The sequence below is a fragment of the Trichechus manatus genome, unplaced genomic scaffold, assembly GCF_000243295.1.
Source record: "Trichechus manatus latirostris isolate Lorelei unplaced genomic scaffold, TriManLat1.0 scaffold00185, whole genome shotgun sequence".
Classification (NCBI taxonomy): domain Eukaryota; kingdom Metazoa; phylum Chordata; class Mammalia; order Sirenia; family Trichechidae; genus Trichechus; species Trichechus manatus.
In genome coordinates, this window is record NW_004444121.1 from 5,079,956 (window position 1) to 5,097,976 (window position 18,021).

The 18,021-nt window shown below is 46.1% G+C and overlaps 2 protein-coding genes across 2 annotated transcripts in view; one reads left to right on the forward strand and one right to left on the reverse strand.

Annotated features, from left to right (window-relative positions):
- The window catches only part of ZNF34 (zinc finger protein 34), a 13,447-nt gene extending 2,250 nt beyond the window's left edge, over window positions 1-11,197 (forward strand). The window contains exons 2-7 of the mRNA XM_012558785.2: window positions 1,154-1,283; window positions 5,002-5,054; window positions 5,822-5,911; window positions 6,125-6,251; window positions 6,720-6,827; window positions 9,478-11,197. Coding sequence (XP_012414239.1) covers window positions 5,879-5,911; window positions 6,125-6,251; window positions 6,720-6,827; window positions 9,478-10,841 — 1,632 coding nt within the window. The 5' untranslated portion in view covers window positions 1,154-1,283; window positions 5,002-5,054; window positions 5,822-5,878 and the 3' untranslated portion in view covers window positions 10,842-11,197. The remainder of the gene's footprint in view (window positions 1-1,153; window positions 1,284-5,001; window positions 5,055-5,821; window positions 5,912-6,124; window positions 6,252-6,719; window positions 6,828-9,477) is intronic.
- Window positions 1-18,021, reverse strand: part of ZNF250 (zinc finger protein 250) — a 65,583-nt gene that overhangs the window by 34,368 nt on the left and 13,194 nt on the right. The gene's annotated exons all lie outside the window — the stretch shown is intronic.

Consider the following 18,021-nt stretch of genomic DNA (forward strand, 5'->3'; position numbering starts at 1 on the left):
ATACTCTCGAGGTTTCTCCAGTCTCCTTTAGGCCAGTAAATCTGGTCTTTTTTTTTTGTGAGTTAGAATTATGCTCTACATCCTTCTCCAGCTCTGAAGCCTTTATTTTTTTAAGAAAAGAAATAAAACATTACTATTAGAGTAAAACTATTCTTAGGCCCACCATTCCCCAGTCCCTTCTTTTCAGCCCATTTTCTTATACTTCTACACACCTGATATTGTGTTTGTCTTTTGAAAAGCTACATGTATATCATACTATGCAGCCCTAGTGGCACAGTGGTTAAGAGCTACGGCTGCTCACCAAGAGGTTAGCAGTTCAAATCCACCAGCTGCTCTTTGGAAACCCTGTGGGGCAGTTCTGCTCTGTCCTATAGGGTTGCTATGAGTCGGAATCAACTTGATGGCAACATTCAACCTTATATCTTTGTGTTGTGTCCTTGACGATGTGATTCATTCATTTCCACTGCTGTGATCAGACCACAGTTCATTTGCCCATTCCCTTGATGATGGACATTGAGGTTGTTTCTCTGTTTTTCTTATACACAGGCGTGGGATAACATTCTTGTGTATCTACTTGTGTGTGTGAGCAATTATCTCTATAGCGTACATACCTAGAAATAGGGTTCCTGAGTAGGAAGTATGCAGGATTTGAGTTCTGCCAGCTCTGGTGAGATGGATTTCCAGAGTGACTATAGCGTTTACAGCCCTACTGCACTCGGAACATCTCCAGTCTTCCTTGTGTCCTCAACAGTATCTAATATTACAAAGCATTAAATTTTCTCCAATCTTGGGGGAGAGAAGTCCTGTGATACTGTTTTAATTGGCATTTCCCTAATTCTTATAGACATTGAAAATCTTTTTGGATGTTAATTAGATTGAATTTCTGTATCTGATTTTCTAGGGCATACCTTTTGTCCATTTTTTAATTGAATAATTTGTGTTTTTCTTCTTTTTGTATTCTTTAGAAATTTTGTATACTTATCCTTTGTTACATATGTTGCAAATATCTTCTTTCACTCTGCAGCTTGTCTTTTAACTTTGTGATGTATTTTGTACAGGAGATTTTTAAAAATTATTTTTATGGTTTTTTTGGTACTTTTGTATATTATTTTTTTATAATAGTTATAATTTTTTTTTTTTTTTTAACATTTAGGTCTTCAACACCTGACATATTTTTATAGAAGCAGGAATCCAATTTTATTTTATTCTTCCTATGGAAAACCAGTGGTGCCAACACCATGTATTCAATAGCACATCCTTCCTCATCGCCATTATCATTGCAGGTATGTCATTAACATAATAAGTATTGATATCTGGAAAGCAAGCCCCTGCCTTCTTTAGTTCTTTTTTTTGGCATTGCCTTGGCTAATCTTGGATCATTACTTTTTCATGAGATATTTAGAGTCATTCTGGTTAAGTTTCATGTTAGGTTCTATTGAAATTTTGACTGTAATTGCATTGAATTAATAGATCAATTTGAGGAAAATTGACATCTTTATGATATTGAGCCCTCCCATCTATGAATATTGTCTGTTTATTTATTTTAGGTCTTTTTAATGTCCTTCAGCAAAGTTTTTTACTTTTGTCCGTACAGTCCTTATATATTAGTGAATAGTTTTCGTAGCTGTTGTGAATGTCGCTTTGGTTATAGATAGGAGTGGTATTATGTAACTATTTGATACTCTTGGATTTTCTGTATAGATGATTTTATCATTCTCAAATCATGGCAGTTTCATCTCTTCCCTTCCAATTCTTATTCCTTGTACAGGTAATCCCCGACTTACAACATATTCAAGTTACGACGAGCTACACTTACGGCCATCCTTTTTTTTATGATTTGTGTATTTTTTTAATATATGTATGTATGTATTAAAATATATGTGTAAGTTTATATGTAATGTTTCCAACCCCCAAAGACAAAGATCAGTGTATAAAGATACTGATAATAAAACGGAATAATAATGAAAACTAAACAAAAAATGAGGTATTTGACTTAGGTCAGAACCGTCTTATGATGGAACCGTCCGAACAAGAACCCTGTTGTAGTTGGAGGCTACCTGTACTTTTTTTTCCATGACGTGACACATGAGGTCGCCATGAGTCAAAATCAACTTGATGGCAACGGAGTTTTTTTGTTGTTGTTACTGCGTTGGCTTGGTTCTTTGGTACAGTGTGGAATAGCAGCAGTGAGAGGGAGCATCTGTGTTGTCACTGACTCCAGTAGGAATGCTTCTAATATGATACCACCCAGTGTAATGTTTGTTATAGATTTCTAATAGTCTTTATCAGATTAGAAACACTACCTTCTGTTCCTAGTTTGCTAAGTTATTTATTTTTACGTAGTAGACATGAGTTCATTTTTTGTCAGATGTTTCTTTCTTGAGATGTAGCACTTTAATAGATTTTCTAAAGTTGAATTGTCCTTACATTCTTGGAATTAAACCTACTCAGTCCTTACATACATATGTTATTGTTTGTTAAATTACACTGCTTAGGATTTTTATTTAACCTTATATTTTTATACTGCTGTATTTGAATTGCTAACATTTTATAAAGATTTTTGCACTTATGTTCATAAAATGGAGTTGGCCTCTAATTTCTTATATTTTCCTTGTCTGGTTATATTAACCTCATGGAATGAATTGGAAAGCATTCACTATTTTTTTTTTTTCCTAAAACAAATCGAATGAAGATAGAATTATCTGTTAATTAAGAGATTTGTACTCTCCCCACCTCCAATAAACTACCTGGGTCTTCTACCCATTGGCTGGGAGAGATCTTTGACTACCAGTTCAATTTGTTTAATGCTTATTGTCTGTTCCGACTCATAGCAACCCTGTGTGGAACAGAATGAAACACTGTCCAGTCCTGCACCATCTGCACAGTCGTTGCTATGTTTGAGTCCATTGTTGCAGCCACTGTGTCAGCTCATCTCATTGAGGGTCTTCCTCTTTTTCACTCACCCTCTACCAAGTATAATGTCCTTCTCCAGGGACTGGCCCCTCCTGATAACATGTCCAAAGCATGTGCAATGAAGTCTTGCCATCCTCACTTCTAAGGAGCGTTCTGGTTGTACTTCTTCTAAGACAGATTTGTTCATTCTTCTAGCAGTCCATGGTATATTCAGGGTTCTTCGCCAACACCACCATTCAAAGGCGTCAGTTCTTCTTTGGTCTTCCTTATTCATTGTTCAGCTTTCGCATGCATATGAGGCAGTTGAAAATACCATGGCTTGGGTCAGGTGCACCTTAGTCCTCAAAGTGACATCTTTGCTTTGTAACACTTTAAAGCGGTCTTTTGCAGTAGATTTGCCCAAGGCAGTGTGTCTTTTGATTTCTTGACTACTGCATCCATGGGCATTGATTGTGGATCCAAGTAAAATGAAATCCTTGACTTCAGTATTTTCTTCATTTATCATGATGTTATTGTCTAGTCAGGTTCATGTTATTCTTGAGTGTGTTGTCCATTTTATCTATTTTAAATTGTTTTTATAGTTCTTTATAATATTATTGCTTTTAAATGTCTATGGCCGCAGTTCTCATATGTTATGGTTTTATACTTTAAAGATTATTGAGGGCCCCCAAAGAGGTTTTGTGTCATACCTATCAATATTTAGTATATTTTAAATTAAAACTGAAAAATTTAAAACAAAAGGATATACTACTGCAGAAACCATCAGCCATCAACATGTGTACGTAGCCTTTGAAAGACTCCACTGTATTGTTGTGAGAGGATAAGAGTGAAAGAGCACACGCATCTTAGTGTTGTTATGAAAACAGTCTTGAGCACGCCAAACTTCAAGGGCTCCGGGGCCACAGTCTGAGAACCACTGCTTACAGAATCTAAAGTGCCCCCTTTCTTGTTCATAATAGCATTTGCTTTGCTGTCTCTTTTCCGCCTTGATTGGACTTGCCAGATGTTTATGTATTTTATTAGCATTTTTCAAATAACCAATATTTAGACTGTTTTGTGTTTCTTTAAATCATGTTTTCATTATGTTCTTCCATCTTCGTTCCTTGAATTACTTTATTTTCTTTCTAGTTTCTTGTTGAATGTTTGGATCATCCTGTTTTTCAATCTCATGTTAAGTTCGTTAAGCCTGTACCTATTTCTTAGCCTTTGTTTTCATTTCCACCTTTGTTTCCATTTTCTATGTTGTTGTTTTTGGGGGTTCCTTTTATCAGATATTTCTAGTATAACAACAATATGATCTGAGAATGTCTTGCCAAATGATATCAGCATTGGGAATTTGTTGAGACTTCCCTTTGTTGCCTGGTATGTGGTTACTTTTTGTAATATTCAGTGTGCATATTGAAAATATATGTATTATCTATTTTTTAAGTGCAGGGTTTTCTACTTGATCTTGTTTCTGGGGGAAGTGTGTTAAAAATCCTTCATTCCAGAGGAAGATTTGCCAGTTCCTCTTTGGTAGTTTAGTTAACTTAGGCTTTAGACATTTTGAAGGTTTATAATTAGATATGTACATGTTTGTAATTATTATAGCTTTTTGGTGAGTTTCTCTTTTTATTATAATACGCAGTGTCAGTCTTTGTTCCTATTAATGATTTTTGCTCTCACTTCTGTTTTGATTGGTATTATAGCTAAACCACATACAGCAATATACATGAAGCTTACAAACACCATGCTGAGCAGAGTGTAGACTCATCAGGTTTAAAACAGGCTCAGCTGATCTGTGGAACTGGAAGTCAGAATAGAGGTTCACTGTTTTGGGTTGGGGGTGGGGTGGTGAATGCAAGGGCACAGGGTATCTGGGAGCAGGTCCTGTTCTTCTTGATCTGGGTGCTGGTTATGTGGGCCTGTGCTATTTGTCATTTTCTACTGGGCTGTACACCTAGGACTTGTCTACTGTTCTGTAGAAATGCCATGTTTCAGTAAAAGACTTAAAACATATGGGAAAATGTATATAGCTACAACAACTTTATTTTAGTGTTTGTCAGGTCTGTCTTACTTGTATTCAGCCTTTCTGTTATTTTATTTTAGGTCAAATAGCTGTATTTTGTGTATCTAATTGGAGAGTCTTGTGCTTCTAATAAGTGAGTTTAATTCTTTTATATTTCTTACCATTGCTCATATGTTTGGACTTCTTTTTACTACTTATTTTGTGTTTTTTTATATTCTGTACTTTGTCTCAGAGCCCTGGTGGCGCAGTGGTTAAGAGCATGGCTGCTAATCAGAAGGTTGGCAGTTTGAATCCACCAGATGCTCCTTGGAGACTCTGTGGGGCAGTTCTACTCTGTCCTGTAGCGTTGCTATAAGTCAGAATCCACTCAACAGCAATGGCTTTGTTTTTTTTTTTTTTGGTTTGTACTTTGTTTTTTATATTCTATATGTTGTTGATTTTATTTCCCTTTTTTCCTAAACCCTTAACGTTCTGTTTCTATTCTGTTATATAAAGTGAACGAGTATCTCCGCCCTCCTCCAGAATGAGACAACTCAGCATACGAGGGAGGAGGAGGAGGACAACCTGAGGGGGTAGTTGAGTTGGGGGACCTTCCGCATGAGCCATGGGGACAGGCCTGGGGACGGGAAGCCAGAGGCAGAGAGTAGACTCTCCTGTACCTTGGGGGATAGGGACATGTGATGGGGATGGCCTGGGACAGGGGCCCTGAGGCCTCCTGCCTCAGAACTGGCTCTCAGGAACAGCAGAGTTTGTGGGTGGGCAGTGCCCTGGGACCAGCCTGGAGTTGGTGACTGCAGGAGGGGGCCATTGAAGGCACAGGGGCAGGACAACAGAAAGGGGCCCCAGCTGTGGAAGAAGGGGCCAGGCTGGGCCTCCACATGTTCCTTTCTCTCCCCTCAGTACCTGTGTGACTGGGTCCTGCCTGTAGCCCCTGGAACATCCAGGGCATCTCTGGCAATGGCAGCAGAGCTCCTGTCTGCCCAGCCCCAGGTGAGTGTCTGTCTTCTTTGGGATGTGTGAGGTCTCCACTGAGAGCTTCCCACCTTGGTGAACAGTCAGGTGTCCTGGGCTGGGATTCAGACAGCAGACGGGGTGACCCTCACAGCCCTGTGCTGCTGCCTCCAGCACACCTCTGCTGCCCTCCTACCCAGGGCTCCACACTGGGCTGGATCCTGGGGCTGCAGCAGGGTCCTGTCATTCCAGGCTGCGGTGACCTTTGAGGATGTGGCTGTGCTACTCTCCCGGGAGGAGTGGTGTCGCCTGGCCCCTGCTCAGAGGGACCTCTACAGGGACGTGATGCTGGAGACCTACAGGAACCTGATCTCGCTGGGTGAGGTGCCTCCCTGGGACTCAGCCCTGTGAACAGCTTGGGGACCGAAGGCTTGGCTGGGGCTGGGCCAGGGCTTAGAGGCTTCTCATGCCCTGGGCCCAGAGATGGGAGATGCTAGCCCTGATCCTAAGCAGGCCTAGTCTGTGGGGAGGAGGGACAGGTGAAGCTGGGAGCCTCCCTGAGTCAGTCCTTCCCTCCCTGAGCTCCTGGAAGAGAACAACCTCCCTGCTTCAGACAGACCCATCCCCAGGGGTTTCCCACCTCCAGTGGAGAGAGCGCCTGGGCTCATATTCCCTGTGCTTAGATCTTCATCTTCAGGAGTACTGTTGGCCCAATGTTGAGTCCCTGCTTCCACAGGGTGTTCAGATGTCCCTGGGTCTCCGACACACATAGTGTACCTCCAGTGCTAGAGTGAACCAGTTCAGCCCGTGCCCTTGGTACCAACCCCTAGCCCCATCTCCTTCCCAGGAACAGGACTCACAGGTCCAAAACCTGGGGTGATCTCACAGCTGGAACGTGGGCATGAGCCGTGGGTCCTGGATGTGCAGAGCACCAAGGGGAGAGTTGATGGCTCAGGTGAGTGAAGGGCAGCTGCCCCACTGCCAGCTCAGTTGCTGAACAAGCATTTGTTGGGGTCCAAGGTATCTGGTTAATGACTCAGGAATTTGGAAGAAGATACATCACGGCCAGCACAGGAGGCTTAAGAGAGTGGCTTCTGCCCAAGCCTGTGACAGTCACCCTCCATCAACCTGGGGATCCTTCAGAGGGGATGGTCTTGAGCTGTCTTGGAGGATGGGAAGGGGAAACATTGGGGGAGGAGATGTGGGAAGGGGGATCTGGGCAGAGCTGGTTCAGAGAAGGGTGAAGGGTTGCAGAAGGAGGGGTGTCCTGTGCGGGGAGGCTAGGGGCCCACAGCACCCCAGAGACCATGCAGGGGTGGGGATTCAGCCCTACCTTCCAAAACTCATGCCCTACAACGAGAGTTAGAGAAGGACACAGTGATGGAGACCATTACTTCATTCTCTGCTTTTCTGAATTAACCCACCTGATGATTATAGACCATGATGGAAAAGTGAGAGAATATACATCATCCCAAATCTCATTACCTAGAGACACTTTTTAGTAAATGTCCTGCTCTACCTTTCTCATCCATGTGCAAACACTGTTTATTAACAGGAATGTCATCATTCCATGTGCGCTGTTGTGTCATCTGCTTTTTTTCACTAAGTGCTTTTCCATATCTATACACGAGTCTCGGTGACTGTTTCTGTGGCTGTGTGGTGGCACAAGGACGGAAGTGCCAGTGGGAAGGTTGTTCTATAGTTTTCACTGCCATGGATGGCTCTGATGATCATCATACACGTTTATCTTTTTGGCAGTTGTCTGATAATGTCCTAGGAGGGAACTACTGGCTCAAAGGACTTGTGTTTTTCTTTTGTAAATTTGCTTATTTGAATATAAATACTTAGAGAAACAGCACAAACCTAAATTTATGTCTTAGTGAAGTTTTGCCGAAAACCCTGCCCTACTCAAGGCATGGAACATTTTACAGGTGCCCAGTAGCCCCTGTACCTCCTCTCATCATTCGCATTGCACTCCCACAGGGCCCCTCTTTAGTTTAATACGTGAGAGTCATCTGTGTTGCTTTATGGAGCAGCAGTTCTATTTTGTTGCCATATAGTGTTCTTTCGTGTGAACATACCACAAGTTATTTTCCATTCTACTTGTGGAAGACATCTGGTTGTTCCCAGTTTGTGTTGTGCATGAACTGTTGAGAACGTTCTTGTATGTGCCTCTCCTGGTGCACAGAGTATGCGTTCCTCTTGTGTATGTACCTGGGAGTACAGTTGCTGGTCATAAGGTATGCATAGTCTGCTTTAGACAATGTTGCTGAGCAGTTTTCCAAAGTGGCAGCTCCAGCTTAAACTCCCAGCACAGTGACTGTGAGCTCTGTTTGCTACACATCTTGGCTGGCACTTAGTTGTCTCTCTTATGGTACCATTCTGGTGGGTGTGTGGTTGTAGCACCCCATGCTTTCAACCTGTATGTCTCTGAGGTATAAAGTGGTTCAGCACCTTTCCATATGCTAATTGGCTATTTGCAGTGGAGAGGTCGGTGGGACCCTCAGGAGTGGAAAGGGAGCAGTGAGGAGAGTAGCAGTCGTGCAGCTGCTTGTTTTCAAGACTCAGTGCATCAGGTGTGGTGCTGGCACGTTGCTGAGTGCTTGACAGCCATTCTGTTGTTTAATCCTTTTTCATTCTCATGACAGTGCTATAAGGTAGCAGCTGGTATGACCTTTGTTATTCAGATGGGGAAACTGAGGCTCACAAAGGTAGGTAAGTTGCCCCAGGTCACTCAGCTGGCAAGTAGTGGCCAGGATTGATCCTAAGTATTGCTGCTGGTGTTGATCTCTGAGGGGTCACACAGCAGGAGTCCACCTGGCTGCTTGTCACTGTCTGTCTTCCTCCTGGTAAACGGCCATACAGGAGGAGCTTGGGAATATGTGTGTTGAGTCAAGAAAGGAAGGAAGGAATAGAGATTTGAGGGTATCATGGAGCATTCTGTGTGGGTGCCTTGAAGTTTGAGGTGCTGGTGGCTCACTGAGGTGACCCCTCAGGCACCTGGGGAGTGACTTGGGAACAGATGTGGCCTGCTATGGAGAGCCAAGAGACCCCCAGCCCATGCATGCTTCCACCCCTCCGTCTCAGGGTTGGCATGTACTTGGCCTTCTACCCTCCCTGGAAGGTGATTGGTTTTCCATGTTTTTGGGTGGATTAGCTGTTGCAAGGAGGCCTTAGATTTTCTTGGCCTTTGTTTCTCTGTCAAATGTCCTTCCTGATCTTTGGGACCTCTCCTTGCTCTGGTCTCCATGGTGCTCTGAACCTCCATCTTCTGTCCTTTTGGCAGTGGTAAGGACAGGCCTCCTACACTCCCACTCAGGCCAGTTTTGTGGGCAGAAGACAGGCAGGCAGGCACATGGGTGAATGATGGAGGGGCATAGGTGTTAAAGTTAATCAGACCTGGGTTGAAATCTTTGCACTGCCACGTAACTGTGGCCCTGGGTGAGGTCCTTAAGCCTCTGAGTTCCAGGCACTCATCTCTGCAAGACTGTTTTGTGACTTTGGAGATGATGAAGTTGCTTTTCTGTAAGTGGTAAGCAACATCCTCATACCTTCCTTCTAGAGTCAGAACAGGTGACCCTCAAATGTTCTGTTTGTTGTTTCAGATTGTGGGACCAGGACTGAGTTCAAGGAGTTGACTTCAGGAGAGATGTTTGATGGAGAACAATTAGATCAACTCAGGGGGATTATTCCCCAGCAACTTCACCTGGGAGAATACATTGAGCACGTTGGGGAGCTAGAGGAGTGCCTGGACAAGCCAGTGGGGCAGAAAGGCCCTAGGCCAGTCATGGTGACTGGTGAGGAGAGGGGTCAGGAATCTGGGAGAAGCTTCAGGTTGGGGTCAAGCCCTATCCCAGATCAGAGACCTTACAAATGCGATATATGTGAGCAAAGTTTTGAGCAGAGATCATACCTCAACAACCACAAGCGTGTGCACAGGTCAAAAAAACCAAATACAGTTCATGATTTTGGGGAAATCTACAATGCAAATTCACTTGTTAATGAAGATCGGAAAATTCTAATTGGGAAAAAATTGCATTATTGTAGCTACTGTGGGAAAACCTTCAGGTATAGTGCTAACCTTGTTAAGCATCAGCAGCTTCACAGTGAGGAGAAGCCCTACAAGTGTGATGAGTGTGGGAAAGCCTTCAGCCAGAGCTGCGAGTTCATCAATCACAGGAGGATGCACTCAGGGGAGATCCCCTACAGGTGTGATGAGTGTGGGAAGACATTCAATCGGAGGCCCAACCTCATGAAGCATCAGAGGATTCACACTGGGGAGAAGCCCTACAAGTGTGGTGAGTGTGGGAAACACTTCAGTGCCTACTCTTCCCTTATTTATCACCAGAGAATCCACACTGGAGAAAAACCCTATAAATGTAACGACTGTGGGAAGGCGTTCAGTGATAGTTCAATCCTTATCCGACATCGGCGGACTCACACTGGGGAGAAGCCATTTGAGTGTAAAGAATGTGGGAAAGGCTTTACCCAGAGTTCTAACCTTATCCAACATCAGCGAATTCACACTGGAGAGAAACCCTATAAATGTAATGAATGTGAGAAAGCCTTCATCCAAAAAACCAAACTTGTTGAACATCAGAGAAGCCACACTGGAGAGAAGCCCTATGAATGTAATGATTGTGGCAAAGTCTTCAGCCAGAGCACACACCTTATCCAACACCAGAGGATCCACACAGGAGAGAAGCCCTACAAGTGTAGTGAGTGTGGGAAGGCCTTTCACAACAGTTCCAGACTCATTCACCACCAAAGATCACACCATGGAGAGAAACCATACAAATGCACTGATTGCAAGAAGGCCTTCAGCCAGAGTACTTACCTTATACAGCATCGGAGAATCCACACTGGAGAGAAGCCCTACAAGTGCAGTGAGTGTGGGAAGGCCTTCCGGCACAGCTCCAATGTGTTTCAGCATCAGAGGATTCACCTCCGAGAAGACTTCTCCACGTGACTACAGAGGAGGGTCCATCAGTGCAGAATCCTACTGTGCACTTCCTCCACCCTCACCTACCTCCCTTTATTTATTGTCCACACAGTGTTGTCAGGGTGGAGGGGCATTTGTTAATTAAAGAGAACTGTTTTCTTAATCCAAAAGCACTGTATGTTCATTTTAGAGAAATTAAGAGAGAAAGGTAAGCAAAAATGAGAAGCTCTTGTAATTCCCTTACTTAGAAAAAAATAAGTTACCACTGCCACTTTGGTATGTTTCCTTTCAGACTATTGAAGAGCATTTATAAAAAGAATATATTGTTACGTCCATTTTCACAGCTTTTCACTTTTGCTATTTTTTCATTACCAAAAAATTCACACTGGAGAGTATTTTGCATATTTCCCATATTGTAAATTTAAAAAGATTAGTATTATTCATTCTTTTCTGTGGTACAAAATAGTGTTGATAGGTTTTTTTTTTAAATAGAACGTATCGAATTGACATAGTTTATAAAACTTATTTAGACATACGTTATTCCACAGAGACTAATTACAGGTGTTTAACATATTCTTTTAAATTGTTTTTAGGATATGTTCCTAGAAACAGGATGAACATTTTTAAGGACATTGATACATATATCCAAATGCTTTCCAAAATGGTTGTACCAATGTATAATGACACCAGCACTGATTCATTGAGAAACTGTCTATTGAGGGTATCCTGCCTGCTAGGAGGCAAAGTTGAACACAGCAGTGTGGACAGACAGTCTGATTTTCACACAGCCTCCCTGTACTGGACCTTGTAATTTTAACCTGTGCTTGCTGACTGAATAAGCATGAGTCAGCGACTGGAATTGCATTTGCCTGATTCCTCAGAAGCTTGCATTTTTCCATGTTGGTTTCCATGGGAACCACCTCTTCCTTCATGTCTTTTGCCCCATCACCACTTGCAGCCCAGATGTTTTTTCAAATCAGTTATTTGATAAGAACCCTTGCTCTAGGGCATCCCTTTATCTCATCAACCTGAATTTCCCCCAAACCATTAGTACCCCAGGGGACTGTGCCCTTGTTGAAGGGTGCTGCTCAGGTAACATGGATCCCCGGTGGCTTACGGTTCCCTGCAGCCCTGTGTGAAAGGGTTGAAGAGGTAGGGGGAGGGGGAGTGCAGTCTAAAGAAGCATTTAATGGTATATAGTTGAAAAAAGAAAAATATGCTGGTTGTTTTTCATAATGCAAACCACAGAAAATACGGTTTGACCAAGTTTTCTTGTCTGTTGGAGTTTGGCTCAGGCGGGCTGGGAATGGAGCTTCCAGCCCATTTAGGGACTGGAGAGGGAAGGAGGGAGGGTGCATGGTGCAAATTGCCCTACTAGGTCTAGATGTTTCCACGGGGTTCGTCTGGCTTTTCTAGATTAAGTCCATCTTTGGCAATCACTCCCGGGTTTCTCGTGGGCTGACTCCTTGCAGCTGTCCTGGTGTGTCAGCCCACAGGATCAGGAACCTGCTGATGACAGAGGCCTCTGAAAACGATGGCACCCTAGTGAGTCAGGACAGGAGCTGAAAGGGTCAGAGGGAATCTCAGAGTCAGCAGTGCTGTGCAAATGGCGATAACGGTACCCACCACTGCAGGTGGTGCAACTGAAGGCCATGGTGGAGTGGTGGAGTCAGTTAGCAGTGCGCGTGTCAGTGTGGTGCTGATGTCCTTGGTCTGTGGAGCCGGCGCAAGCGCACACATACACGAGGGCAGAGGGACCCAGGCAGGACATCAGATCCAAACCAGAGGGTGGCCGGTAGGTTGGGACGCCAGGTTCCTCTCCTCTTGGGCTCGGCCAGTCCTCAGGCACCCGGCAGTGCTCGTGTTCTCCAAGTTCTCCCCGAGTCCCCGCGGGAGGTGGTGGCGCTGCGTCCTCGTGCCGAAGAAGAAACCGAGGCCTCGCCCAAGGCCGGTAGCAGACCTGAGTCGGAGGCCGGGATGGCCCGAGGTCGCTGCGCCGGCCGGGCTTTAGCCCTGCCCCAGCCTGTCCCTGTTTTCGCCACTGGCAGAGAACCCTTCAGGGGAGGTCCTGCAGTTCGGCCTGTGCCCCTTCGGTGGGGATTAGCGACGCGCAGCCCTGGCCTGCGGGACACATGACGTCCGGGAACGACGGCCCGGAGAGCGGGGCCGTTGGGTTCTGGGGGCGTCCTCCGCCCTGCGTTTTGTGGACCCGCTGGTCAGTCAGCGCCACCTGGCGGCTGCGTTTTTAACCTGCGGTTGTGCGTGTTACCTCATAATGTTTACAAGACCTTTTACGACTTGTGTTTCTATCTTATTCTTGGTAAGCGTTGTGTATTTTCATAAAACCATGTATTTGACTCAATAATTCTTTTTGTTTTATTTTTTCCAATTTTATGCTTAGGTAATGTCCTTCCTAGTTTGCTTGTGTGAGTTCCCCTGAAACTTATTTTTCCTTCGGTCTGATTAAAAACGGTTACATTTTGATCCCTTAGCAGCTCTGGCTGCGCCTCGCGCTGCAACTGCTCTCACGTGGATCGGGCTCCTGGACCCTGAGCACCGGGGATAGGGAGGACTCCGGGGCCATCGAGGGACAGAGTCTCGGGACAGCTCTTGGGCCTTACGTGAACAGCCAACCTGGCCCCCAGAGGCGCTCTGAGAAAGCCTGGCCAGGGCGCTGGGGTAAGGCCGGTCTGTCCTTGGGAACAGGCAACTCGTCTGCGGTCGCCTCCCTGCGGTGTCCCCAGCGCCACTCTCCGTGCCCTGCGCCCCTGGGAGTTGCTGTGAATGTGGAGGCGCACAGGCTCCGCTGCTCCCCGACACCCGGATGCCCCACGCCCGCAGGTCCCTGCGCATCCGCGCTCTTCGGTGGAGCCCAGCGCGCTCGAGGGCAGGGGCCGCAGACCTGCCGAGGGAGAAACGCTGAGCGGGTGGCCGGAGCCGGGGTGGCGTCCAGGATGCGGGGATTCTGGGTCCTGAGGAGGCGTCGTTTACAGCTGCTCAGACCCTTTGACCCGAGGCGACCACGCCAGGGCGTACCTCCCTTAGGACCTGTCAGTGGGACTGCCGCGACACAGATCCCTGGCGAGTCACCCAGCGGAGGCGGCAGACCAGGTCTTTGGGGCCGCCCACGTCCATCCCCTGTCTCTCTTTCCCCCAACTCTTCCTGCCAAGAACTGCACCTTCAGAGCCCCTTCCCCAAACCAGGCTGTGACCTGCCTTGACTCTGGCCGATGGACAAGGGCGAAAAGGCCCAGCTTTAGGAAGTCTCCTTTGTACACGGGGTGGGGACAGCACCTCCCCCTGCGGTTCACACACAGCTCAGAGCCAACAAGAAAACCGGACCAATGGGTCCGTGCCCAGCGTGCAAGGAGCCAATCTCTCAGACGCTGGTTTTGAGAGAGAGAGAGTTTATTTCGCAGGCTAGCAAGTGGGAACTGAGAGGTATGGACCTCAGATTGAATTCCTCGATTTGAGGAAGCATTTACGTTTTATAGGTTTGGGGAATTATACATGTTCATATAGGGGTGGAGGAAGGCAGGTGGGCAGGATCAGGAAGTTCTACATATTCATAGTTTTTATTGATTATTTATTATGGGGCTGGGCTAAGACTTGGCACGGAAGCGGTTGAGGGACTCTTCACTTTTGAAATGGGCTTGGCTACTGCAGATGAGGGTATATCTGGTGAATTTGGTTCTTTGACATGAGTCTTTTCCTTCCTTGGCCTGAGTTTTCCCATGCTATTGAGCATGTATGGGGGTCCCAAGTCGTCTGTCAATCACCCTTGTCTGCTCTGCGCATGTCTGATATCCTTAAGCCTGTTAGATCCAGATCCGTCAGGAATTCTCCAAAGAGTCTGTAAAATAACTTAGAGGAAGTGAGTGACCTGGTGGAGAGGTGACTGGGAGTGGCCTGATAACTGGTGGAGTACTAGTTAATTAGATGTCTTTTTAAGGCCTCCTAACAAACACAGCTCAGAGCAGAACTGGCCAGTCCTTGTGGCCACCTGGGTAAATTCTCAGCAGCCAAAACTCCACCCAGCTCCTCTGAACTACTGGTCCTCACCCCACAGTTAGGACATCTTCCTGAACAAAACTTAGTCGACCCTGCCTCTCACAAACCCTCCCCACTCCTGGGCCCTGGGGCCTCCAGGATGAGGTCCACTCACTCTATTTGGCTTTCAGGTTTAGGGTCTGTCCAGCCTGGTGGAACCTTGGCACCCAGTACTCCCTGCCTGGCATTTGGCCTTTCAGCAATGACACCTGCCTGCTGTGGGAATACTCCAAGCTCTTTCCTTCTACTGGGCTCCTGCACCAGTTCCCCTCTACCTGGGAACTGTCCTTGGATGCCAGCCTTAGTGGGACCATCTTTGTGCCCACCCTCCCGCTGTTCCTGCTACAGCTTGTGGAAGCTGAAATGGTTTGCCTGTTTACTCTAGGCGCTGTCACCTCCTGACTCTCAGGGTTAGTCCAGGGAAGGAAGGGCATTTTTTTTTTTTTTAACCAATATCAGGGAGTTATGAGTAAATGCTGTGGCACACTTACCCAGTACTGGGTGGCAATAATTAAGAGATACAGCATTCAGAACAAGAGGGAGTGGTCTCATTTTGTCAATCACAGAATAAGATGAGAAGTTAGCTGAATGGGTGTGAGCTGTAGGTGGAGTGTAATAATTGGGAAAGGCAATTCACATGGCGCTGAGTGTCCTGCATGTTCTTGCTGGGTCTGCCAAGAATGCCAAGACTACGCTTTACTCAGATCATTTCTCAGGACTGTGTTTGCAGTGAACAATCTTCAGGAATGACATAATGTCTCCCTCAGGGACAAGAAGCAGGCTTGATTACTGCTTGCTATAGAAGAGGAGGATTCTCCAAGCTCAGTGTTCCTCAGCTATGATGCAAACCCACTGAAGCCCAACATCTATCTGGGCCATATTATATGCTCCCAAGGGAATTGGGGACAAGCGGAACAGACACAAATATACTGATGCTCAAGCTGCTTGCTGTGCTGTGAGTAAATAGTCTTTTGTCTCTGACCCAGGAGTTCTGTGTCTTTTGCCAGCATTCATGGCACAGCAGGCTAGCTTATTAGCTTGCAGGTAGAGTAAAATCAGATCCCAGACCTGACAACTAGTTGCTCAACATGGGATGTTTGAAGACAGACTGACCACCATACGGCAGCTAGGGGTGGGGGTGGGGGTGGAATACTGTGCATGGAAAGAGGACGCACTGGGGTTCTTGGGACATGGCAGGGAAAATTCCTTCCCTCTGCCAACCCCTCAGTCCAACTGTAGCTCATCCAGGGGACTAAGGGTGCCAGATGGACTGGGACACGCAAGCAAGGGTGCAGAAGTCCTGAGTTACCATGCACTCGGCTATATCCTCGGTGCTGGGCTGGGCTTCCTATGATGATTTCATTGTATTGACATGGATAGTACTGTTCTCATCTACAAATGAGAACCCGAGGCTCAGGAAGGGTAAGTGGCTTGCCTGAGGTCACAGAGCAGTTGGAGGCAGGGCTGGGGTCTGACCCACTCTTGACCACCTGTCAGATTAACTTTACCCAAAGAGAGGTCTGGCCTTTGCTCTTGGCTGCTGGAAGATAATCTCTAAGCTCTTGGAACGTCCTACCTGATAAGAGTGTCTTGTTTATTTGGGGGCCTTGGGCAAGGCAGGAACCCTGATGGCTCACTGGTTAAGAGCTCGGCTGCTAACCAGAAGGTTGGCCGTTCGAATCTGCCAGCTGCTCCTTGGAAATTCTATGGGGCAGTTCTACTCTGTCCTATAGGGTCGCTGTGAGTCGGAATTGACTTGTTGGCAATGGGTTTGGTTTTGGGCCAGGCTAGATAGTCTATCTTAACAATGCAATTTATAGTGGGGGGACTTGGGCCATGCAATATCAGCTCAACCTCAGGAGGGTCTGGAGACTAAAATCAACCATGTGGGTGATCAACCATGTCTCCATGACTAAGTCTAAATAAAAACTCTAGACACCATATCTTCCCTGGTTGGCATTACTTATGTGTACTGTCACACATTTTTGTTGGGAGAAGTTAACACTGTCTACAACTCCACAGGGAGAGGACAACTGGAAGGTTTGCATTTGGAACTCTCCTAAACTCCACCCCATGTTCCTGTTTCTTTGGCTGATTTTAATCTGTATCCTTTTGCTGTAATAAACCATAACACCCACTGCTGCCAACTCTATTGGAGCCCTGGTGGCACAGTGGTTAAGAGCTCAGGCTGCTAACCAAAGGGGTGGCAGTTCGAATCCACCAGCTGCTCCTTGGAAACCCTATGGGGCAATTAAAATATGTCCTATATGGTCACTATGAGTTGGAATCAACTCGACAGCAATGGGATTGGGTTTTTTGTTTGTTTGTTTTAACAGTATAACAAGGAGTTCTGTCCTTCTAGCAAATTATTGAAACTGAGCGGGGTCTTGGGGTCTCCCAAACTTCTCACCACCTCACCTGCGTTTCTCAGTACAGGAAGTTTTAAGCATGAAACTAAAAATGCTCCCCAGGTCTCACAAAGTGGGCCAGTGTAGAGATGCCCCAGTGTGCTCCTACTACCACCCCTTGTGGTTACCCTCTGCCATGGGACAAGTCCAATTCCTAGGCAAGACCCTCCCAGGCTCAACCACCAGGTTCTCTCTGCACTGAGGAGCCTTTGGCATCCTGCCAAAGTCTTTGGCAGCTTTTGCCCAGCCGGCCCAGTGCCACTGCTTCTCCCAGGGCTACCTCTGGGCTGCTTGGCACCTGCTGATCTGAGTCCTGGTGTGCTGTCATCTTCCTCTAGAAAAGGGTTGGGTCATGCCACTGTGTCCCTGCAACTGGCACGTGCTAGGCATAGCAGCAGCCAATTTGTGATCCAGAGCTTGGTTAGAAAAACAGGAGCAGCTACACTACAGCGTTAAGATATGTCAAGAAGTGCCCTGCTTAAACCAAAGCTAAGAAGTTTCCTGAATACAATCAAACACTTCAAAGGACAGAGTAGCAGAGGCGGGGATCTGGGGACCATGCTTTCAGGGGACATCTAGGTCAATTGGCATGACAAAGTTTATTAAAAGTTCTGCATCCTACTAAGGCGAGTGGTGTCTGGGGTCTTAAAAGCTTGCAAGGAGACATCTAAGATCAATTGGTCCCAACCACCTGCAGTAAAGGAGAATAGAGAACACCAAAGACACAAGGAAAGTATTAGCCCAAGAGA